A 24,506-nucleotide genomic window follows, 5' to 3' on the forward strand; every position below is an offset into this window, starting at 1 on the left:
TCACCATTATAGTGGCAATTTCCTCTGGGTTGTCTCCATCCAAGTCAAATTTAAAGGTGACCATCTTGCGGTTATGGGTCTCCAGCTGGCATTCTACGACACGATCGCCTTTGTTAGAAACCTATAAGAACAGTAAGACCCACTGTAAAGATGTTCAAGGATCAAAGTAAAAAAAAGACCATGGCGGTCATGCCCATGTTAAGTGTGCCAATAAGCATCACCAAATACAGTGGTCCTTCAAAGTTGTGAACCCTTCAGAATTTTCTATAATCTCTGCATAAATTTGACCTAAAACTATATTAGATTTCACACAAGTCCGAAAAGTAAATAAAAGATAACCAAATCAAACAAACGAGTCAAAAATATTGGTCTTTTATTGAGGAAAATGATCTAATTTTACATGTCTGTGAACCTTTAGGCTTAGCAGATAATTTGAAAGTGAAATTTAATTTAGGTGTTTTCAATCAATGGGATGCCAATCAGGTGTGAGTGGGTGACGTGTTTTATTTAAAGAACAGGAACCTATCAAAGTCTAATCTTCACAAGACATGTTTGTGGAAATGTATCATGGCACAAAACAGGAAATTTCTTGGCATCTCAGAAGAAGAGTTGTTGATACTCACCAGGCTGGAAAATGTTACAAAATCATGTCTAAAGAATTTGGACTCCACCAATCCATGGTAATTTACTAAAAGCAATTAGCATTATCTAATGTTCAGGAGTCCACCATCAGGAGGACACTAAACAACAATGTTGCGTGCATGGCAGAATTGCAATAACGCTGGGTTCACACCTGAGCGTTCTGAAAGGAGCGCTCTGTATGCGTGATTGTACCGGCGTTTGCAATCGCGCATACAGAGACAAGCGAACGCCCATTGTCGCGCGTTCCCGAAAGTCTATGTACGGGAACGCGCGACAAGACGCCCCAAAGAAGCTCATGTACTTCTTGGGGCGTCGGGCGTTTTACAGCGCGATCGTACGCGCTGTAAAACGCCCAGGCGAGAACCATTCCCATAGGGACGCATTGGTTTCTCCTTGTTGAGCGTTTTACAGCGCGTAGGAACGCGCTGTAAAACGCTCATGTGTGAACCCAGCCTAAGAAAGCTGCTGCTGGCAAAGAACAGCTGTCTGCAGTTTGCTGGAAATCATATAGACAAGCCAGAATACTATTGGAACAATGATATGTGGACAAATGAGAACAAATTAGAACTTTTTGGTTTAAATGGGAAACGTTATGCTTAAAGAAAATAATACACTGGGGGTCATTTAACCACTTCCCAACCAGCGCTCTGCATGTACATTTCTCAAAACTTCAATGCTAAAAGACGACAAGCCGGGCTGCACGAACAAGTGGATGGGGAGAGTAGAATTTGGTAAAAAAAAAAAAAAAATTAACCCCTCCATCCCTAATTTACTTAGCATTCTGTATTAAGAATGCAATTTTTTTCCCTTATAACCATGTTATAAGGGAAAATAATAAAGATCGGGTCCCCATTGCGATCGTCACCTAGCAACCATGCGTGAAAAATCGCACCGCAGCCGCACTTGCTTGCGATTTTCACGCATCCCCATTCACTTCTATGGGACCTGCATTGCGTGAAAAACACACAATATAAAGCTTGCTGCGATTTTCACGCAACGCACAAGTGATGCGTGAAAATCACCACTCATGTGCACAGCCCCATTGAAGTGAATGTGTCCGGATTCAGTGCGGGTGCAATGCGTTCACCTCACGCATTGCACCCGCACGGAATTCTCACCCGTGTGAAAGGGGCCTAAGCATTCAAGTTGTTCTACTCAAAAATGGTTAAAGAAGAATAAAGTTAAAGTTTTGGAACGGTCAAGTCAAAGTCCAGACCTTAATGCAACTGAAATGTTGTGGAAGGACCTTAAAGGGAATCTGTCATCAACTTTATGCTGCCCATACTAACGGCAGCATAAAGTAGAGACAGGCGAGTTGATTTCAGCGGTCTGTCATTTATAAGTTAAAAGTAAGTGGTTGCCGAGAACCAACATCACAATCATTGCAGACCGGGCCTTGAAAAGAGTCCGGCCACCCGAGAAGAGTCATGGTTATTCATGACTCCTGCTCTCCTGCCCACCTGGTGCTGATTGACAGACTTCTACCTAGTTTTCTCCCTTTCTCTCTAGGAGAGAACTGCCAATCATCAGCAGATAAGCAGGGAGAGCAGGAGATTATGAATAACCATGACTCTTCTCAGGTTGATTTGACTATTTTCAATGATTATGATGCTGGTTCTCAGCAAACACTTACTTTTAGCTCATGAGTGACACACCGCTGAAATCAGCATTTCTGTCACTATTTTACGCTGCCCACAGTGAGGTCAGCATAAAGTTGATGACAGGTTCCCTTTAAGTGAGCAATTCATAGGAGGGCATTTACCAACATAACAGAGTGGAAGCTGTTTTGTACGGAGAAAGGGGCCAAAAGTCCTCCAAACCGACGTGCAGGACTAATCAACAATTACTGTAAAAGTTTACTGCGGCATGGGGAGTGGGTCACACCAGATACTGAAAGCAAAGGTTTATGTACTTTTGCCACTCACAGACATAGGCTATTGGCTCATTTTTTAGGCCTAATATTTTTGACTCATTTGTTTGATTTGGTAATCTTTATCTACTTTTAGGAGTGCACAACCTGTTGGCCATGTGCGCTCCCCAGCTATACAGTCTGTCTAATGTTGCTGCCTCCGCCCTGCTGGTCTGAAACACTGTTATCTGCCTGTGCGATTAGTGAATGAAGATCACCAAAACTGGACCCTGCAGTGCAGAAATAAGTGCTTTCCTTGGCAATAAAGAAAAATGGTCACTGCTACATAGGAGCTGGGATGGCTGGCAACAGAAGGATTTAAAAGGGGTTATCCGAGACTAACAAATGCTCCCCCATATGCTGGGCCTCTCACACTGCACACTGAATCTACTTACCTGGCTCCCGACGCTGCTCCTGGTCCCTGCACCGCCACAGTCGCTTCTCCCCGCATGTGGATAAAAACATCCGGTGTCAGGTGGAGCAGCCAATGGCAGGCGATGACAGGGACGAGCCTACCTAGCTTCATCCGCCAACCATTTGGGACAGGCCATGACCATCTGATCTGCGGGAGTTTGGCAAATTTTGAACTAATGATAAAAGTAACCACTAGAGGTTGCTCACATTCAGTATTCTGAGCTTGGGGCGGGAAGTCTTCTCATTTCGGGAGCGGCTCCGTACTGACTTTCGGTAATGTCGCTTGGTGGTACGACCCTCATGTCTTCCACTAGAAGCTGTAGCTCCCTCGTTGCCATCACTCAGGCCTGATGCTACATCTGAGTGGGCACTGTGTGGAAAAAAATATTGGTTTAGGAATACAAATTCATGAAGAATCACTAAGTGTGGAATGTGAACCAGGATTACCATTACCTGTCCATAGAAGAAACCACCTGCGTGGTCTGTGGTGGCTGCGATTCCATAGGGACAGCTTGAGCAGTGGTCTGGGGAACCTGGGAGAAAAAGGATTATTATTAAAAGGGCATCTGTTAGCAGATTTGTAGCTATGAAAATTGCTGAGCTGTTGCATGTGCGCTTGGCAGCTGAAGGCATCTGTGTTGGTCTCATGTTCATATATGCCAGCATTGCTGAGAAACATGATTTATTAATATATGCAAATTAGGCTCTAGGAGCAACGGGGACGTTGCTGTTACACCTAGAGGCTCTTCTTTCTTTGCAACTGCCGCACCCTCTTTGCTTTGATTGAAAGGGCCATGTGTAATGATGTTTTCACTGCCTGGTCCTGTCAAAGTGGAGAGGGCATGGCAGTTACAGATAGAGCAAGGCTCTAGGAGTAAGGCCTCATGCACACGGCCATTGCCATATTGTGGCCCGCATACAGCGTATCTGCAATACACAGGCACCAGCCGTGTGCACTTGAATGGGTCCACAATCCAGGAGATGCTGTGCGGAACGGAGCCACAGATCATAAGCCCACGGAAGCACGGTTTTTAGTCCTTGCCTCCACACCACAAAAAAGTAGTGCATGCACTCCTTTTTTGCGGTGTGGACCGCTGACCCCATTCAAATGAATGCATCCGCGATCCGCATATGTCTGCCAAACAGTTGGTGCCCGTGCATTGAGGACCACAATTTGCAGTCCGCAGCACGGGCCCATCCAGCACACGTTCATGAGCCCTAACAATTACGCCCACATTGCTCCTACATTCGTATATATTAAAACTTTATTCTTGCACATATAAAGATGGGATAAACAGATGTATTCTGCTGCCAAGCGCACATGCAATAGGTCTACCAGTTTCAAGGGTACAAGTCTGCTGACAGATGCCATTTAAGCTTTTCACTCAAGGAGATGATTACAATGCTAATAAATGTCAGCCTGCCAAAGCAAAACCCGCTGCTACACCCACTGATAGTACCCTCAATCAACATGCAGGTCTGGTGACTGAAGTCTAGCTCTTGCCATGCAGCTTATCCACAGCTGGACCAGCAGTGTGAAGGTGAGGAGCAGAACAGACATCACTCGCACAGCAAGGTGAGATATGGGCCACTGCCAACGCAGCTCACCCAATGGAGCCGTGCCATGCCAGTGTTAAGGCTGGAAGACTCACGTCCCAGCAGAAGGACCAGTGACAGCATGATCTCCATAAAATCAAGTCACACTGCTGCAAGAGAAATGCACCAGTCAGCCGAGACCAGACATCAGCAGTACAATACTGTACTATCTATCTTGCTAACCAAGCCTCGGTCATCCATATCTAGGACAAACTCTTATCATTGTCACCGGGGCCAGAGAAGGCAGTGCAGGGCTCAAACTAAAAACCTGTAGATAGTGATGTAGCTGGATGTTAATACATTTTACGGCTTTCTAATAATCTGAGTTTTTCAAGTCCTTGACATTTTCAACATCTCTGCTTGCTATCAATAAACGAGAATATTCCTGCTTACAGAGGTTGAAAACACTCCCTAACCTAAAAACTCATAGCTGAGGGTATGTTACAATGTATTCAACATGTCAGCAGCAAAAAGTCACGCTCCAGTCCTGATAGTTTTGTTACAATATAATAGCAGACTGTCTACATTATATTTTGAGAATATTTGGTTAGCAGTGACCAGAATGCATTCAAGACATAGAAAAAAAAATGCTGACAATCCTGTTTGCCAGGCAGAGGAAGATGGTGCCTAGGCACATCCTTGTCATATTAAGCTCATTATTGTTAGTCAGTGATACAGTTGCCAACGCTACATGTAGAGACCTTTAGATATTATATTCCATCTGCTGCCATTACTGGGATGTTTGCCATCGTACCTCTGTGACTGGTTGCGATTGAGGCAGAGGAGCTGCGGACAGTGGAGCTGAAGGGACCCCTTGAGTAAGCACGCTGCTCTCCACGTAAGGCTGTGGTAAGCCACCCTGGTATCCAGGCTGCAGCAGGAACTCTGTGCGTATGGAAGGCGAGATAACTGATGAAGGTAGCCCTGTCTCTACAGGGAATTGGGATGGAACAGAAGATGGGAAGCCCTGGACAAACAAAGCCAAATCAGTGGAATATTGTAAAGAGCAAAGATGAATAATAACCCAGCAGCTAAGTGATGAGCCAAAACACAAGACTAAGCATTCACTCAGTGCTACAGCTAATGTATTGCTAAGTCCCCGATACCAACACAAAGACTGAAAGCGGTCTGTATTAGGGTGACAGTCCCGATTCATTCCGTAGCCGGTGACACAAGTGAACACACCATCAGAGCCCTGCAGGCGGCAGTACCTGGTAAGCAGAGTCTCCCAGAAGATGCACTGGCTCTGAAGCTTGTCCCAAGGCGGCTGGTAATCCAATGGATGGAGGCATAGTATACACAGGTTGTGGGTGGACCTGTGTTTGGGGCTGGAGAGCGACAGCAGGTATGTGGCCAGGTAAAATAATAGCCTGTCCAGAGGACAGGACTGGAGTACCTAAAGAGGGTGGCAATCCTGGCACAGTTTGCCCGAACCCTGGAGACATTTGGATAGGAATGGCAGGGAAGCCGGTTTGTACAATGGCAGGGGGCACCGTGACAGGCAGCTGTGGGGGGGGACTGAACTGGGGCAGAATAGAGGCAGCCACTAATGGCTGTGCCAGTGGCAAGAACTGAGGGGGCACAGAAGTAGCCTGGGCAGGGAGGAGAGGAGGCTGGGGAGTAGGAGCTGGTGGAGCAGGAACCAAAGACTCTCCTTGAACTGCTGGCAAAGGCTGAGAGACGGGGAGCTGGCAATTAAGAATGAGTAAAAGAAAAGTAAAGTAAAGATGACAAGCAAAAGCAAGCGTCATATACAACACAACCAAACATGGAATGTAGGACATTGGCTTATTAAAAGGCATGCGGTCAACAAGCGGCACATAACTCTGGCTTCATGTGAGTGGAGGGGTGAGATGCAACAGGACATGCTGGTTGTGGTCACTGGTTAATAACCCTTACATGCAGTGACTAGAACTAAAAGATTAACCAGTGCAATGCTTTACAGCACATTATATCCATCTGCTTATCTCAACTGGCTAAAAAAAAATGATATCACACGAAAAAAAAGTGGTACTTCCTTAAATTAGCAGTTGTGTGGATTAGAGCCACCCTGGACAATAGTGTGAACCTACAGTAGCTGTCTGCAACCAGTACTCTTCAAATGCGGTGGAACTACAACTCCCAGCAGGCCATGTGAGCCCAATGCTGTAAGTTGCAGCTTCACAAATGCTGGAAAACCACAGATTGGATACTGTTGCTCTGGAGGACCTGTACATCCCACCATGTCATGACAGGCTCCCTTTAAGCATCCGAGACAACTATAAAAATATTAATGACTAAAAATATCCCAGCAGTTTTGTGCATACAGCTCCTACACATAGCAATGTATGTCCGTGGTGACAGAGTACTTCTCTGTCTCCTGTCCTTGATAGCGTATAGACCAGGGATCAGCAACCTCCGGCACTCCAGCTGTTGTCAAACTACGACTCCCAGCATGCTCCATTCACTTCTCTGGGAGTCCTGAGAACAGGCAAGGAGGTGTGCATGCTGGGAGTTGTAGTTTCACCACAGCTGGAGTGCCGAAGGTTGCTGATCCCTGGTATAGACAGTAGAAGATGAATAGAGTCCCACATGACTACAGACATTGCAGTCTGTGAACATAGGGACACATAGGTCTACATAGCAGCAGTATAAACAAATGGAAGAGATTTCTATTTCTAAGGCAATTTACAAAATTGCAGAAAGTTTAGGGTGAATGAGCCATTACAGTGAAGGGTTGTATAACATTAATATGATGAAGAAATGAAAAATGGATCTGGAGTGAAGGTCAGCAGGTAAGGAACAGACAAGCATACAATTCAAAAAGGGTCTGCATGCCAAATCAAAAGGACAGGACATTTGTAGCAAAACAGGGGATTAGGTGATTGGTGGGGAGGGGGTGGCATGCAAACATCTTTTCAGACCACGGACCAGCTGGGAAAAAGCTGTGATCAGTCTTTGTGCAGTGAGGAGAATACTTTGCCCCACCACGTGTGACGGGCTCCCAGCCGGATGAGGTGAACCATTGAGCAAGCAGTTAAATTCAAGGTTTCAGATACTATCAATCCATTGTGTTCAGGGGAGTAGAGTGTGAAAGCCAAACTATCCCTCCTCCTCACTTGCTAAAATTGCATTAAAAAAAAATTATATATAAAAAATAAATAAAAAGAGCCCTCAAGGAAAATTATTTTTATCTTCAAAAGCCAGATACATGGGGCCATGTTATTACATTGAAAGTGGAAAACAAAAATGTATTCTAGAAGGGAATCGCCACTTTTCTACATTTTAAGGTGTCTATTTGTAATAAGAGCTCAGTTTTCAGATTCAAAGCACCAAATCTCCTACACAGACACACAGTACGGTTCTATGGTAAAACGTCATTGCCTGGAGCCACCACTAGAGGCGCAGTCAGTCTATAGACAGTATGCGGTAATCTCACCCCAGCGGAGGCTGCAGGCAGACAGAAAGCCATCATCTTTTTAGGATTTGGAACTCTGCTACAGAAAAAAACCTCGAAAGATATGTTAAGAAAAATCTGCACCGCAGTTGAGACCTACTTACCAGAAAGTATGTGTTAGATTCTTGATATGACTTGTCTGATTAAAAGGCCTTTACATTTTTATTATTGGATACCTCTTGCATATTACATCATGTTCCATATGACAATCCTTCATTACACTGTACTTTATATAACAGGCAACCTTACACTTATTAAAAAGGTCTTGTATTTATGAGTTCACCATTATTAAATATTAAGCTGTAACAGACTTATGAGCTGAACTATAAGACTTTCACACCTGGTTCCGCACTCACCTGGGGGACTGTGGCAGCCACTTGGGTTTGGGTAATGATGGGCTGGGTCTGGGCCGGTATGCTGGGAACAGCCGCTGGAATCTGGTACTGGGTTGGCTGATGGAGTAGTGAAGGCTGATGCTGCACGCTCTGAAATCATAGGATTAAAAATTCAAAGGGGGCACTTACCTAATCAATGCAGCGGCCAACTATACCATAGCATGACAGCTGCACTTTAAATGGCAATGGGGGAGGGATGCAGTCAGAAGTGTTGTAGAAGGAAGAGTTTTGTCACCTGAGAGTGTGGGGCTGTCTGGGCGCCAGGCACAGATGTAGTCAGGGGCTGCCCAGGTACCTGTGACAACAACAATGAAAAGACATTATGTTAAAAAGATGTATCACAACATGAGTGAACCCTAATTTTGAACCACTGTAAATATCCTGTGCCATTATGTTTCATGGCTGCCCTAAATTTGCCCACTTAAAGCTAATGGGCAGACATTTGGAGGAGCCTGGCTTCAACAAACTTTTAAAGGAGTTCTCAAGCATAAATATGGTATACAGGTGTGGCAGTTTACTGCTAGTCACCACTCTACTGAAAAGACTGCCAGACAGTGTATCCTCAGCAAAACAGACTGTCCGACAAGGCTCTAAATAAGCCGCATCTAATATACGGCTCTCCAGCTGTTTCACAACTACAATCCCCAGCATAGCAGGAGTTCTAGTTTAACAGCAGGAGAGCTGCAGCTTAAAGGCCATAGTGGCAGTCTCCATCAGTTTGTGAAATTCATATTTTTTTTTTTGCTGGAGAATCCCTTTAAATGTCTTGGCCAATTATGTATGACATGAACATATCAATGTCTACGTAAATTCTGAGTGCCTCCTGATAAGTGAATACACCTAGACCTCTGCTGGGGTTTCTAAACTGATCCCCCTAAACAGCGAGAATTTATGATGGGTGGAGTTTCAAGGTATCATGGTGTAAACTGGATCAACAGTAAAGAATTCTAAAACAACACCAAGCCTTGTGAGAAGGACATGACCACAGCCAGGCAGTGATACCGTAGGTGGAAGAACACAAGGTGACTGAGCTTCTCAGACTACAACCCACGCTAGTAATCGGTTAGCTGTGATAGCCTAAAGATAGTTTAGGTCTAATCCATCATGATTGCACAGCAAGGTCTACGGCCTGACATAACCACCTATGGATTGGCAATAAAACTGGTAACCTGGTGGCCACAGACCGCCGACTGAACAGGAAAGGACGCTCCGGTTTGTGGAAAGCAAAAGACAACAGGTGGTTCTTGAATTAATTTCTGGGGGTACATTATGGGCATCTCAAAATTGTGGCTGGATCCTGGAGGAAGAGGAGGAGACAAATATTCTCCCGGGTCTGAGGAATTCCTCTGGGAGGAGTCACTGGAGTATTCAGGTCCATTGCAGATCAGAGGAGACATGGGATCTAGTCCTGGGTGGCTGCACTGTTCCTCAGTCACAGTCTGGAGACGGTTCTGCAGTAATGTACTAGAAGAGACCTCCTCTAGCTCAATAGAACCATGACGGGTGCAGTAGACGCGGTGGGGCACATACATCGCACCCTCAGGTCCAGATGAATGCACATGAAACTCAAATACGCACCCATGGTGCCCTTCAGTGCCTTGAACGAGAACTGGAGGTGCAGACTGCGGCATGAATACCTGATGGAACATGATATGAGGCTCAGCGGTCACCGGAGCAGACATACTGCCCATAGGAGATGGCTGGTTCATGCCAGTTTGCAGTTTGAGAATTGGGCGAGCAAGGTAGGTTTGACCAGTCTGATAATCATACACTGAGCCAACTTGTGCTCTCATGGAATCCTTCAGATGGCTGGATGCTGCAGCGGTGCTGTAAGCCTCAGTCTGTATATTATAAGGCAGGCTAGCCAGATATATGGTCTCTGCAGGTCTCATCTGGGAGTCTACTGCTGTACCTGACCTTCCCTCTACAAACCCATGACCATCAAAACTTTGTTGCCTGTGATTGCTTTCAGCAGATTTGAGGGGAGTTTTTCGCTGCGTGCTCTTCACGTCTGACTTGCGACTTGAGTCCAGGAGGGGACTTGGCCCAAGAGTTCTCGAAGGAGACTGTCCGTGGTGGCGAGCCTGCGATTCGAGGAAAGATGTGCTCTTTCTTCTTTGAGTGTTGGACAACTTTGGGGACGAGAAGGTTGGAGGTGGAGAAAACGAAATGGGGCGCTCATGAATAGTTGGAAAATATAGTGGAGAGTCTGGGTGTGTTGGATGCGCCATGGATTGTGGCTGTATTGAATATGGAGGAAATAAGGAAGTGAGATGTTTAGACAGCAGGAAAACAGACAGACAGACATAATTCACAGTCACCCACAATACCCACAATTATATGGGGGTGCAGGGAGGACAAAAATAAAATGTGAAAATGGTCATTAAATACATGGCGAGCTGGTGAATGGGCTGCATTAATAGCGACATGATTTGCTATACAAGTTGCTTTCCAGAAATTTCTATAATGTAGGATTATCAATTACCACCCGGACACCCTGCAGCCACTACTATTCACACAAGGGTTGTCACCCAGCTTTTCTAGATCCCAAACAGAAAAGCTGCTTAGTTATGCAAGGATACAAAGCTTTGGATGCTAGACTTGTGTCATTCAAGGCGATCAATAAACTGGGTGCACCTTCCACAAGGTGTCACATTCAGCTTTCCAAGAGCCTTGAAGAACAAATCTGCAAGCCACTCAACAGTCTGAGAAAAGATTGCTGACAAAGTGGGAGCTGCAATGGCAGACAACCTATAGCCATGAATAGCAAGTATGCCATGTTGTCCAGCAATCATCATCGTATAACTTGGCATGTTTGTCCATGCAGGACTTTGGATTGCTGGGTGGATTCACTGTGAAGGCTGCAAGGGCAGGCAAAATCCTGAGCATTCAGGACTTTAGAGATTAGCCGTTACCCAGAACCAATTAAATTATATCTACTGAGTAATTGTAACGTTTCCATCATTACTGACGCAACAGTTTCTGCTTAACTTCATGACCATTTATCTCCCTAGAAAGCAACAGCAATATGTCAGCAGCCGATCTCTGCCATCAAACCATTAATGCAGCCTGTATGGTGATAACCGCTTAGCAAGGCAGGTCATGTCTGGTGAAAGTGGATGGAGCCAAGAGGGAGATGCCCACTGAGTGGGGGTCGTGTGACTATTGAACCAACGGTGCAAATCTCCAGCGGTCAATGTTCTAGAGATCATCCAGTTTTGTGCGAGGAATGAAAAGGTCTGCAATTTTCTAATAAGATTTGGGTCCGAAATCCTCTCCATATTCAATAAAGTAAAAGACTGTAAAAATTCAGACACTGGGAAATGTGTTACCATGACCGTTGTCTCCCAAAGACAGTGCCACACTTGTCCACGAGCTGTGTGTGGTACCGCAGCTCAGACCCATTTATTTCAAGCGAGCCGAGCTGGAATACAATACACAACCTGTAGTACGGTGCCATTTGTGTAAGAAACCAGTCACATACAACAACCCCTTTAATACTTCTTAAAGCGGTGGGGTGGTTACATTCGAATTGTCTAGACCTGTGACTGCTAACCTCCAGCTGTGGTAAAACTATAATTCCCAAGATGCACACTTGCTTGGCTGTTCTCAGAACTCCATAGAAATGAATGGAGCATGCTGGGAGTTGTAGCTTTACCATAGCTGGAGTGATGATGGAGGTTAGCCATCACTGGACTCTAGACAAGCCAGATTTTCAGCTGATACATTGATGGATACTAGGTGACAGACTGCAGTGGCTCCAAGAGGTTCGCTTAGTCTGAATAGAACTGTAGCAAACTCTCAGCTGTGGGAAGTATTAGTTCTATACTAGTTTTCAGTCTCTGAATGCTAACAGGAATGTTTCTGTTTACCGACAGCAGGCAGAGATCTTGAAGGTGGTTAAGATCTGACACGGTATATTCAAAAGCTGCAGAATTTTTTATCATACAAGGATCAAGTTACAATTCCATAAACAGGAAAAACCCTTTACGTTGTCCATAGAGTGATAAATTAGAAGTGGCATGTGCTATGGTCTCAGCTTTTGACTTTGGCATCACTGGGGTATGATCGCCTCCTTAATTAAAAAGGAAACCAAACGATCACATGACCACAAGAAGATTTACTACCCTGCAAAGGTGCACCAATTCCATCAACTTTCACCAAACTGTCTCCTCTTCATAATCACTTATCACCAGCCGCACGCATTTAATGGTAACTTATCTGCCATGCCAGGTGGTGCAGAGGTAAGGACACATACAGGGCTGGTATAGAGGGTAGGCAGGCTGCATCGCCGCTGGTGCCTGCGGGTGCTGCTGGAGTGCATGGGCAAGACGCTTTCTAGAGCCTTGGAAAGCTTTTCAGCAAAGGATTCCACAGGGGACGTCCAGCAAGGAGAGGAGGGGGCAGATGGAGGAGTGCTGGGGGAAGAGGAAGGTAGGAGAGGGGTGGAGGAGAGGATGGGGACACACACTGACATGCTACGACCCCGGCGTGGCTATGGGTAAAGAAAACAAGACATACGAGAATATCAACATAATGTGAAACAAAATGGAACAATGGAAGTGACGTAAGGGAGAATATCAAGAACAGGGAGGTATCTAACAGAATGGATTCAGTATGTAGACCATTTGAGAAGAGGGGGGTTCTATCAGTTGGCTCCTTCCATGGAGCGCTGCATGGACCTCTATTCAGACCCAAGGAAAACTTGTCATGTCTCCTTTCTTCTCTGGCTTAAGAGTCCAGCAAATTTGTGTCTATGCTGCTAATTTAAAAGGTCCTGGACAGGAAAGAAACCACTGCAGATGGCTCCAAAAACAGCAGGAAAAATAATAAATCACATGGATTAACATAAAACAAAGAGAAAGTAAAAAACATTAAATTGTGCAGAGAAGGTAGAAGAAGAAATAAGGAAAGAAAAGTTCCTTAAAGGGGTTGTCTCATCATGGACAATGGGGGGCATATAGCTAGGATATGCCCCCGTTGTCTTATAGGTGCGGGTCCCAGCAGTGGAGCCCCGCAAGTGAACGAGAATGGAGCCAAGCAAGTGAAGGAGGGCGCACTGCACATGCGCAGTCGCCCTCTACTCATTTTCTAAATATTTCCATCGGCCCATAGAAATGAATGGGAGCGGGGGCCACGCATGCGTGGTACGCTTCCATTCACTTCTATGGGGAGCCAGCTTGGTGGTGCCGGACCAGATTCCTCCAGCCATCACCTTGTGGGGCTCCGTTGTAGATATAGGTGTGGGTCCCAGCGGTGGGACCCGCACCTATAAGACAATGGGGGTATAGCCTAGGTATATGTCCCCATTGTCTATGATGAGACAACCTCTTTAAGAAAGGAACAGAGTAGCTCCATTTGGTTAAAACTAATATCAGTCAGGCCAGCATTGATTTGTTGTCTATTGAAGTTTGAGGTAGTCGGAAATCCACCTACTGTCTTGGAAGCTGCTGCTCTGTTGCTCACAATGCTTTACACTGCAGCACTGGTCCATTTAGGTACAACTATTATCAGTCACTTCAGCTTAGCTACACAGTCTATTGGAGTCTAAAGTTCTACTCCTGTATCAATGGAGACTCAGGATGCAGTTTTGTGGCTCTCCATGCTTCAGACCGAAGCTCTGCTTACTTTCTGCTCATGCACACGACCGTGTTTTTTGTCCTCATCCGATCCGCATTTTTTGCGGGTCTGATGTGGTCCTGTTCTCTTTATTGAAGCCGCACAGTGTGCTGTCTGCATCCATATGTTCGTTACGTGACCCTGCTAAAAAGAAATGGAACATGTCCTATTCTTTTCCATTTCACAGACAAGGATAGGACCGCAAAAACACCATTTGTCATGTGCATGAGCCCTTAGATTGGCTGTGGTGTATGTACAAGCACAAGCAGAAGGGAGTCAGTGCATGGAGGGCCGATATCTAATACCAAGCAGAAAGATTTTAAGTTACTATTCTGTAAGCCACCAGTTAGATAAACTCAATATAAAAAGGAGTTACTAGCCTTTACTAATCTTGTTTTCCACCCTGTACAATACTCCAGTCACACCCAGATCTGCATTTACCATTCTGCTGCCGATTATCTATCTTGCAGTAGCGTACTGGAGCTCAACTAATCTGTAGGCTTTGTCGATCAGCAAAACAGTGACCGGCTGAAGCCTTCTATATTCTAGAGAGTAAAGGGGAACCCAGCTGAACATTTAGTGGTGTGTGCCAGCACACTGCAGTTATATTTCAACTGACAGGCAGCAGAATTATGAATATAGGGCTGGAGGGGACTAGAGACTTGATATAAGAAGAGAACAGATACAGTAAAGCAGGAATTTTACATTTGCAGATTAAGCTATGTTCTTATGATATTTGTGATGTACTAATAGAGTGTACACCCACAAAGCTTACGCTCTAAATGTGGCCATGGAACATTTCCATAGGGTTACATTAGCCCAACAGCTGCCAAAAAGTGTGTTCATCTGTGCCAAAAAAACAAAACCACAACCATGGAACTGCACAGCAGACTGCACTATTCCATGCAATGGTGTGTTAGGGCTCATTCAGATAGCCACAAGGCTGTCTGCAAAAATGCTGATCAGTTTTTTTGCGGATTAGATGCAGATCTATTCACTTCTACGGGGCAATTTCCTTCCATTCCACGGCTCCGCAAAACAAATAAAACATGTCCTATACTTGTCAGTGAAAATCAGGACATGGCCCCATTGAAGTCTATGGATCAGCAAAAAAACGGAATGCAATTTTTGCGGACATGCTGAACTGTCTGGATGCCACTGTGTGGAATCTGTGTAATATATACACCCTGGCTTACACGCCATGTCAACAGAGCCTTAGATTTGTATTTTATTTTTTCCATATTCTTATCTGTGATCATTTAATATTTTTGGGCTGTCCATTTCCAGTGGATATGGTTTTCAAATCTCCAATATTCCATTACGGAAGCAGATTTATTAAAATAGAAATTTAAGGGAATAAATTAGTAACTGAAAGAGAAACAGAACCAGAGCAGTGATTGTATGTATTAGCGGGATAATGTGCTGTCTTGGGATCCTGCCTCAGGCCATCCAGCAGAGCTTCCTGTCCTGTCTGTGGAGCCCAGTGCCATTAGTACAAATCAGAACTAAAAACAATATAAATGAAAGGGAACAGGCAGGGGTGGGGTAAGGGAGGCTGAGCATGGAGGAGTTCAGGCAAATAGCTCAGTGCAACGGGAGACATAACCTCATGCAACATAGTAAAATAACCCTGTGCAATATGGAGGCATCCCCAAACCCCACCCCACCAAATATTTCTAGAATTCACAGCCTCAGCTACATGGGGACAGTGTGAATAAACTGGCCAAGAGGGAGTGTGGCAATCGAAAGGGGACTCTGCCCTTTGGTTGGGTCACCGGGCCGTCTGTACTCTGTGGGCTGCTCTAGCAGCAACTTGTGTCGTGATGACACAGCATAATGTATCAGCACACAGGAGTATGGTCAAGGATTAGAAGTATAAAATAGAGGGTCAAATAGTATTAAAAGAAATGTAACAACTGACAATAGATAAAAGCAACAAAAAAAAAATGTACATTTGATTGTGATTGCATTATATCAAAACCCTACACATATTAGGTACCCACAAAGTCAGAATAACCCGACTAATTTTAATAGGGTATTCAGTGCAAAATTAAAAACAGTTCCTAATCACTTTTTCTAGATTCAATGTACCCCAAAGAGTAGTGAAAACAAGCTTTACTATATTATCTTGTGGGGATGCCACATGGTCACAAACGACCCATTAGAGATAATCAGGGGTCACCAAAGGAGTTACAGCTTCCAGAAAATTACCAAAATTTGGCAAAATTGGTGGACCAGGCAACTCCTGAAAAAATGTCAAAGCAGCAGTGAAAACCTGCTGCTGCAGAATCCGGATTAATAAAGGGAAATCTCTTTATGGCAGGCTGCACGTAAAGACCATCTCCACTGACTCCACACGTGAACTGTATCTGGCTGCTTACCCCCACAGATGTGCTGAATCCACCTGTCTGAGGCTGGAGGCTTGCGGTGCTGTAGCTGGATGCAACAGTGGAGGAGACCCCTAGGTCCTGTGGAGAACTGTAGGAGACCGTTAGCTGACTGCCAAGTCGTGACTCCGAATACACAGAGGACCCCTGACCACTGTCAACAGTGCCATCCGCTGAGAAGGAAGACAGGACAGAGGAGACAGTCAAATATAAAGCAGTTGATTTGAGTTGAAGCCACAAAGTACAAGTGTTTCTAATGAGAACCTGGACTATCTCCCCCACCCTCCTCAGGACTCACATGTCACGGATATAGTGGGCTGCTGATACTGCAGATGCTGATCAGCCTCGGGCTCCTCCGGCTCTACTTGGGACGTGGCAGTGATTGGCACAGTTGTGGACGCAGTCGTGGCTGGACCAGAGACTGCCTGTGCTGTGGAGGCTTTAACAGTGCCCGTAGGGGGACTCTGGGGCTGCACATCAGTCTGCTGCACCTGTTTCTGCAAGGCGCTCTCTTCTAGTTTCCTTTTTTCCTGTTCCTCCCGCACCTGCTGCCGCTGCTCTCTTTTGCGTTTGATCAGCGACACACGATCTTTGATAGCCTTGGCCATGGTTTTGTGATCTCCTTCACAGACAAAGCCAGATTCCACCTAAATTGAGTGAGGAGAAGTTAAATTTAGGGGCACAAATTTTGTTTAAAGAAAAATTGAATGGTAACATTCACATGGATTTTGTATGGCGTGGCATATACCATTTGGAAACATAAGGGTGGGTGGGAATGCAGCCAAGGAATTTTAGGAGAAAGGAGAATGTGACCAGATATTTGAATTCCACAGAGTAAATTGACTGTGGTTAACTCAGAATAAGCCTGAGACCTCACAGTCCTGCCGCAGAAGGACTACCGCAGCTTACAAGTATATATAGTACAGCAGTGTTATAAGGGGAGCGACTGAGTCACGCATATGGATACAAACGTATGGATGTCCTCAGCAATGGAGATATGGCAAAGTAGTTATCTTTGGGGGCAGGAGCATTCAACACTTCAGATCACCAATTCCAGACTACAGCTAGCCTCTTCAGTATTAAAAGGGGTTGTCTCACTTCAGCAAATGGCATTTATCACGCATATCAAGTTAATACAAGACATTTACTAATGTATTTAGATTGTCCATATTGCCTCCTTTGCTGCCTGGATTCATTTCTCCATCACATTGTAAACTGCACATGCGTGCCTATGTACGCTCCTATGGTCCCAGCCAGCAAGGAGGTTGGCGCCTTTTCCTATACTATGCAAGCATGATGGACTGCAGGGTGGTTGCTACCCCTGGAAACAAACAAACAGTGTATAATGTGACGGAAAAATGAATCAAGCCAGCAAAGGAAGCAATACTGACAAATACATTAGTAAGTGGCTTGTATTAACTTTATCTACATAACAAATGCCATTTACTGAAGTGAGAAAACCCCTTTAGAGGCCCGATAATAGGAAGCAATAGACTGTATTCACCTGTTCTGCATTCAACCTCTCCCTATGCTGAAATGACCGATAACAGGGAATAATGGGAGTAGTGTACCTTTAAGATAATAATAAAAGTTAAATATGAGTACACACCATTTCTTGGGCTACATCATCAGGGACGTCCCTCTCCAAATCAAAGGAGAATTCTATGGCCTCGTTATCCTTGTATTTGCCTTTTAACTTCTTGATGTCCTCAATGCGTAGCCATAGTTTGATAGCGATCTTCTCTCCATCATCTTCTTCTGCCAGTTCCACTCGCACCCCAGTCTCCTCTTGGAAGAATGCATGGTTCAGGAGGTCCTTGATGGCGTACCTGCCCAAAACATTGGGGAGAATTAGCTGCACACTGACCCATATTTTCCAATATAAACCTAGAATCACAGAAGATTTCTCTTGCCTGGCTTTAGAAAAACAAAAAAAATAAAAAAATAAAAAAACGACACTAGGTGACTTTGCAAAATGGCTAATTTTTTGTACGTTTTATTCTCCTGTTAGGTCTAAAGCTGCACTGAGAATCCTGCTGGTTTTCTGTTACCAGAGCAGTGCATTCTGGGAGATGATGGCTACAGTTAGCACTCAGCTCTTACGTCACATGGCAAATAGGTGCGAGACTAAGCAGGAGAATCTGACCGCAGCCCTGGATATAAACATGGCCGGCCTGGTTTTTACTCACACAGCGCTGACATATTCCTCAGCGCCTTAAATACATTATGTAATGGAGTGTAAAGCCACCTGCACACATTGCAGAAGACGTGCAGTTTTTCTGTGCTGATTCCTGTGTGGAAAATCTGCAGCGTATTACAGTACCAGCACAGTGTACGAGATTACAAATTGCAGATCCGCAAAACAAGGTTACCAGCTGTGTGGCATTTTGTGGAGTGGAAGGGCCGGCTCCTAATAGAACGAACATAGGGGAGAAGGGGGAAGAAAAGAAGGAGGAAAAAAAAGCTACTTTCACACTCACGTTTGGTGCAAATCAGTCATGGATCTGCACATACGGATCCGCACCGATAATACAACCGCATGCATCTGTTCAAAACGGATCAGTTTGTATTATCTTTAACATTGTCCAAACAGATCAGTCTTGAACACCATTAAAAGTCAATGGGTAGCGGATCCGTTTGCCTCTGCAAGCAGCGTTTTGGTGTCCGCCTCCATTCTGAGCGGATCCTTATCCATTCAGAATGCATTAGGGTAAAACGGATCCGTTTTGGACCGCTTGTGAGAGCCCTGAAACTGATCTTGCAAACGGAATCCAAAACGAGAGTGTGAAAGTAGCCTAAGCCCTAACCACGAAAGAGGTGATATTTCCTGCGAGTTCAGACCTTTCATCTTTATTCTGCCGGATGCATCCCTCGATGATCTCTTTCACCTCTGGAATGGCAACCTTATCAAAGCTAGCCGGCTTCACACCCTGCAAACAGAGCACGAGACAGATCAGAGAAGCAGAGGGTCATCACCACCATCATTTAATAGTACACCTAGAATCCAATGGAATACATGAGATGCCTGGGCACATATCCTGGACACAGATTCCAGAAGGTGTTATCCTCGGTGCAGAAGTCTCTATTTCCATAATCTCATTAAATGTAAATGTAGGTGCAGTAAGTGCGGCTAATGGATTTCAATATTCACAGTATCACACAAAGCCCCAAAAAGCCATAGCTTCCTAGTCTGCATTTCCAATTAAACTAGTTGTTCGATACAACCAAGGCTCTGTTCTGCAGCTTGTACTGTAAAGGCTAGGGCAGTGATAGGCAAACTGTGGCTCTCCAGCTGTTACAAAACTACAACTCCCACCATGCCCTGCTGTAGGCAGTCTTTGCATGCTGGGAGTTGTAGTTCTGCAACAGCTGGAGAGCCGCAGTTTGCCTATCACTGGGCTAGGGAATATGGAGAGTTCTGAAACAACGCTGACCTGTCCCCATATACAGCCAAGTTCAACATGAGATACTAACCTGATGCAGGGGACTCCAGTCTACTGGGAGTTATTGTTTTGCACCAGCTTGGAAGTACCCCCAGAAGAAGCAGTTGGGATGAAATGCGTTGGTCTGCAGAGTACTGCATGTTCAAACTTGAGGGATTTGTTACTATATGCTTATTTGGTCGTATCACAGTGTATCATACTAATGAAATGTTGAGATAATTATATCTTATTTTCACCTCAGCATATTATATAGGTATAGTGTTAGAGCTTACCTTTTATATATGTCCTGGCTACAGATGGGGTGTGTGTGTATATATGTGTGTGTGTGTGTATATATATATGTATGTGTGTGTGTGTATATATGTGTGTGTGTGTATATATGTGTGTGTGTGTATATATGTGTGTGTGTATATATGTGTGTATGTGTATATATGTGTGTATGTGTATATATGTGTGTATGTGTATATATGTGTGTATGTGTATATATGTGTGTATGTCTGTGTGTGTATATATATATATATATATATATATATATATATATATATGTATATGTGTGTGTGTGTGTGTGTGTGTGTGTATATACACACACACAGAGATCGCTATATAGCACACATTTTTTACCTCTTATTTAGTTCTATATATAACATTTTTGCACATATGGATGGAAGTTATTGGGAATCATGAATTTGATCCACAATTGAATATCAATGAATTTACCAAATTGTTGTCCAATCCATGACATATATGAATTATATTATTTATCATCTTAATATATGCAGTAAGCGGTCCCTTCTGACATTGCTTTTCATTGGCTTTACCAGATGTTTGTGAGATGTAACAATAAAGCACTGAATGTAATAGAAATGGCCCTGGCTGTTATGGATATGAATGATTATCACATCAGGAGAATATATAGGTGTAGAATCAACACCTACAAGTTTCCAGAATTTACACACTAGGCAAGAGACAGCAGTGACAAAATACAGAGCGATCAATCGTGACCAGAGCCGCTACCAATCCTGGCCAGTGGTTGTACATGGGGAGAATAGGGAATCATCATTATATGTGTATAGCAATTCCTGACAAATGGCTCAGAGTGCAATGCTGTGATTGGACGGATTGTAACACCTTATATAAATCACACTGTTAAAGAGGATCTGTCACCACAAAATGCAGTGCAATCTGTAGGTAGCATGTTATAGAGCAGGAGGAGCGGAGCAGATTGATATATATAGTTATGTGGGTAAAGATTCAGTAATTTATACATCTAAACCGTAGCAATTTTTTTTTTTATACTTAACGGGGTGTTCCAGCTGTCCAGCTAACGGGGTGTTCCAGCTGGTTGTGCATGGCAGCTTCATTAATTTCTATGGGAGTTCCAGAGAAAGCCGAGCGCTGTACTTGTAGTTTCCGGAATTCTCATAGAAATGTACGGAGCAGCCACCTGCATGATCAACTGGATGGTCTGTTCATCTCAGGGAAGCTGCAGAGGGTATGGGACCCCCAAAAATCCAATACCAACCAGAATTTAAAAAAGCAAAAAGGTCTAGACGTATAAAATCCAAGTTTCACTGAATCTTTTCCCATAAAACCCATATAGCAATCTTCTTCTGCTCTATACCATGCTGCCTGCAGATTGCACTGCATTGCTTGGTGACAGGACTGATTGCATTCTCTGTATAACAGTTTGTATACACAGATAACGGTCAGTCACTGATAGCTAGTCACAGGGGTGGGCTTAAAAGGGTTGCCTCACTTCAGCAAATTGCATTTATCCCATGGATCACGCTAATACAGGGCACTGAATGTATTCTGATGGTCCATACGGAGGTGTCCAGGACGGGAGCTGCTGTGCATGTGCGATCCCACTGGGAACCAACAGGAAGAAAAGACCCAGCTTAGAGAGGGCGCAACTCACAGGAGATACTTTAAAAAAAATGCCATTTGGCTACTTTGCCCCAACTTTCCCCAAACAAATTAGAATAGATTAAAATTAAACCTTTATCATTCATATTAAAAAGTAGTGATAATGAAAGTGCACTTTCATTATCACTACTTTTAATATGAATGATATGATAAAGGTTTCATTTTAATCTATTCTAATATGTTTAGGGCAAGTTGGGCAAAGTAGCCAAATGGCATTTTTTTAAAAGCCCCACGGTCCGGGCTGTCGCTTTTTCCTATACTGCACAAGCACGGCCACCACTGATGGATTGCAGAGTGGTCGCAACCATGGAAACGATCAGTGTAAAACGTGATGGAAAAATGAATCAAGCCAGCAAAGGAGGCAATATGGACAATAATACATCAGTAAGTGCCGGTTGTAGTCTCTATCTACACAATAAATGCCATTTATTGAAGCGAGATGACTGCTTTAAGTTCAGAGATTTAATGTATAAATGATACCTTTTACTGAATCTTTTCGCACAAAGCTTATAGCAATCTGCTCAGCTCCTCCTGCTCTATATCATGCTGCCAGCAGACAGCGCTGCATTTGGTGGCGACAGGTCCTCTTTAAACTGTGACACATTTCTTATCACTGGGTCGAGCTAGTGCCCTGGACAAAAAGTCCAGTACTGACAGATTCTAAAAGTGCAGAGGGGCCACTGGGGATAGGAACATACAGCCCATTATTATATCATTAACTAGAGGGGGAGGGGGCGCTGTTAACAGTCACCTGACAAATACACAAAAACTAATCTCCTAGAAGTAACAGGACCTCTGCCCCCATGACCTAAATAGGTCTTCAATAAGGAAAGTTCATGACAGTCCACACATAAGTGATGGCAATCTCCTACACGGTCCTTATAAATCCAATCAAAGTTTAAAAGGAGAACAACTACTGTCAGAATCGGAGAAGGAGATGGGAATATTCCTCACCAATGAGAAGGGAGAACACAAGTCAGCCTGAAATGGCTGATAACATAGAACAATAGGTTGTACTCCACTGCACAGGTGTAGGGTCTCGTCTTTACAGCACAGATAACAGGGCAAGTACAGCCAGCCCAAGTTAAACAGGACTGAGCACCCACATTCACCCACCTGACTGCCCGGACAATCCCGGGGGGAGCAGCAGCAGCAGCGAGAGTTCACTATGAGGATTACAGGGCAGAAATCCTTCCAGATATAATCCATTACAAAGCAGCCCTGGACAGGGACAGTTCAGGAGAGCACGTGGGGGTCTCCCAGTCACTGCACGGCAGATGAAAGGCGACAACCACAAACGGAGCTAGACATTGTGCTGGGAAAATGAGATCACAAGAAGCCAGAGAAACCTTCACCGGAGCTGCAGAAGCCAAGAGCCAGGGAGGGGAAGAACAGGTAATGTGTTCTGCCAGCCCTCACCCAGTACCACCCCTCCAAGCTTACTATTGGTGGACAGCACCGACCTCCCATAATAATACAAGGACCTCCATCTATAAAATACACACATTTCTCCATCTTCTACCATACAAAACTGTATCCATAACATTGTTTTTCTTAACCCCTTATTGCCAGAGATAAATTAACCCAATACAAGCAGTACAGATAACTCCTATCACTCTTGTATACATGGGCGTAGCTATAGGGGGTGCAGAGGTAGCAGTCGCTACTGGGCCCAGGAGCCTGAGGGGGCCCAAAGACCCTTGTGCCACATAAGAAGACATACAACGCACTGAGAGAAGGGGGGCCCCAAGATGAACTCTTGCACCAAGGTCCATGAGCTGTTAGCTACGCCCCTGTATATACAAAGTTCCATACATACCAGGACAAGCTGGGTGACAACAGTACGGTCACCAAAACAGCTGCCACTAGAGGTGTCACCAGCCAGTGAATCTGCAGTGGTACCTGGAGCTAGGGTGGCAACTGCAATGGTGGCCTTTTTCTGTCACCCACCTAAAATTTGGGCTTAGGGAACTTGTCACATCCATACTTCAGACTTTAAGTTGGTTTCTTCCCCCCCCCCCCCCTCTATGATCAGAAATGTATTAGAGAGGCGTAAACCTTTTGAGATTTGGTTTGTTTCAGGATCACAGAATTTTTCAATTTGGTTTGGACAGATGCTGTCCCCTCTCTCTCTGGGCTTCATTCGAAATGAATCACAAAAAATTCAGGGTTTGTTAGAATGCAAAGTATTTGGGAAATTTAGTACAAAATCAGGTTCGTTCTGAATCCATTCGTTCAAAGAGCTCTGAAAAATTAAAGATGGAATCTGATTGGTTGCCTTCAGCAACACCAGTCTTGATAAATCGCCTCCATTGTGGGCAGAGAGCGGGGACGATGAAGTGCCAGGTTACAGCTATACCCCCACTTCACTCTGACCAGATTCACATGCATTGCATCACCTGCAGCATAGGAGCTGCATGTTTGGGACTAGTGCTGCTAGTTACAACTCTGATTACAGAGGAAGGCTCACTATTGACACCAGTCCCACACATACAGCTCAGCAGTCTGCTTAGAGCAGGGGTAGGCAACCTCCGGCACTCCAGCTGTTGTGAAACTACAACTCCCAGCATGCATACTTCCTCTGCTCTTCTCAGAACTCTCACAGAAATGAATGGATGGAGTGCCGAAGGTTCCTGACCTCTGGCTTAGAGGATGCAGTGCTGATGTTACATAGATAACACGTGATCGCTGCAGCCAACCACTGGTCTGCAATGTACACTGTTCAGGCCAGTGGGAGGC

The 24,506-nt window shown here is 44.6% G+C and overlaps 1 protein-coding gene across 8 annotated transcripts in view; it reads right to left on the reverse strand.

Annotated features, from left to right (window-relative positions):
- The window catches only part of WNK1 (WNK lysine deficient protein kinase 1), a 125,453-nt gene that overhangs the window by 22,728 nt on the left and 78,219 nt on the right, over positions 1-24,506 (reverse strand). For 5 of the 8 annotated variants that reach the window (XM_044281384.1, XM_044281385.1, XM_044281383.1 and 2 more), the window contains exons 5-17: positions 19,240-19,328; positions 18,008-18,227; positions 16,697-17,045; positions 16,393-16,571; positions 12,651-12,887; positions 9,562-10,632; positions 8,628-8,687; positions 8,354-8,482; positions 5,773-6,249; positions 5,316-5,528; positions 3,419-3,498; positions 3,173-3,335; positions 5-121 (exon numbers count right to left, since the gene is read on the reverse strand). In XM_044281384.1, the coding sequence (XP_044137319.1) occupies positions 5-121; positions 3,173-3,335; positions 3,419-3,498; positions 5,316-5,528; positions 5,773-6,249; positions 8,354-8,482; positions 8,628-8,687; positions 9,562-10,632; positions 12,651-12,887; positions 16,393-16,571; positions 16,697-17,045; positions 18,008-18,227; positions 19,240-19,328 (3,384 nt within the window). Of the gene's footprint in view, positions 1-4; positions 122-3,172; positions 3,336-3,418; positions 3,499-5,315; positions 5,529-5,772; positions 6,250-8,353; positions 8,483-8,627; positions 8,688-9,561; positions 10,633-12,650; positions 12,888-16,392; positions 16,572-16,696; positions 17,046-18,007; positions 18,228-19,239; positions 19,329-22,883; positions 23,120-24,506 lie in introns of those variants that run through there. The other 3 variants (XM_044281388.1, XM_044281387.1, XM_044281389.1) reach the window with 3 other exon arrangements.

The sequence above is a fragment of the Bufo gargarizans genome, chromosome 2, assembly GCF_014858855.1.
Source record: "Bufo gargarizans isolate SCDJY-AF-19 chromosome 2, ASM1485885v1, whole genome shotgun sequence".
In the NCBI taxonomy this organism is placed as follows: Eukaryota; Metazoa; Chordata; class Amphibia; order Anura; family Bufonidae; genus Bufo; species Bufo gargarizans.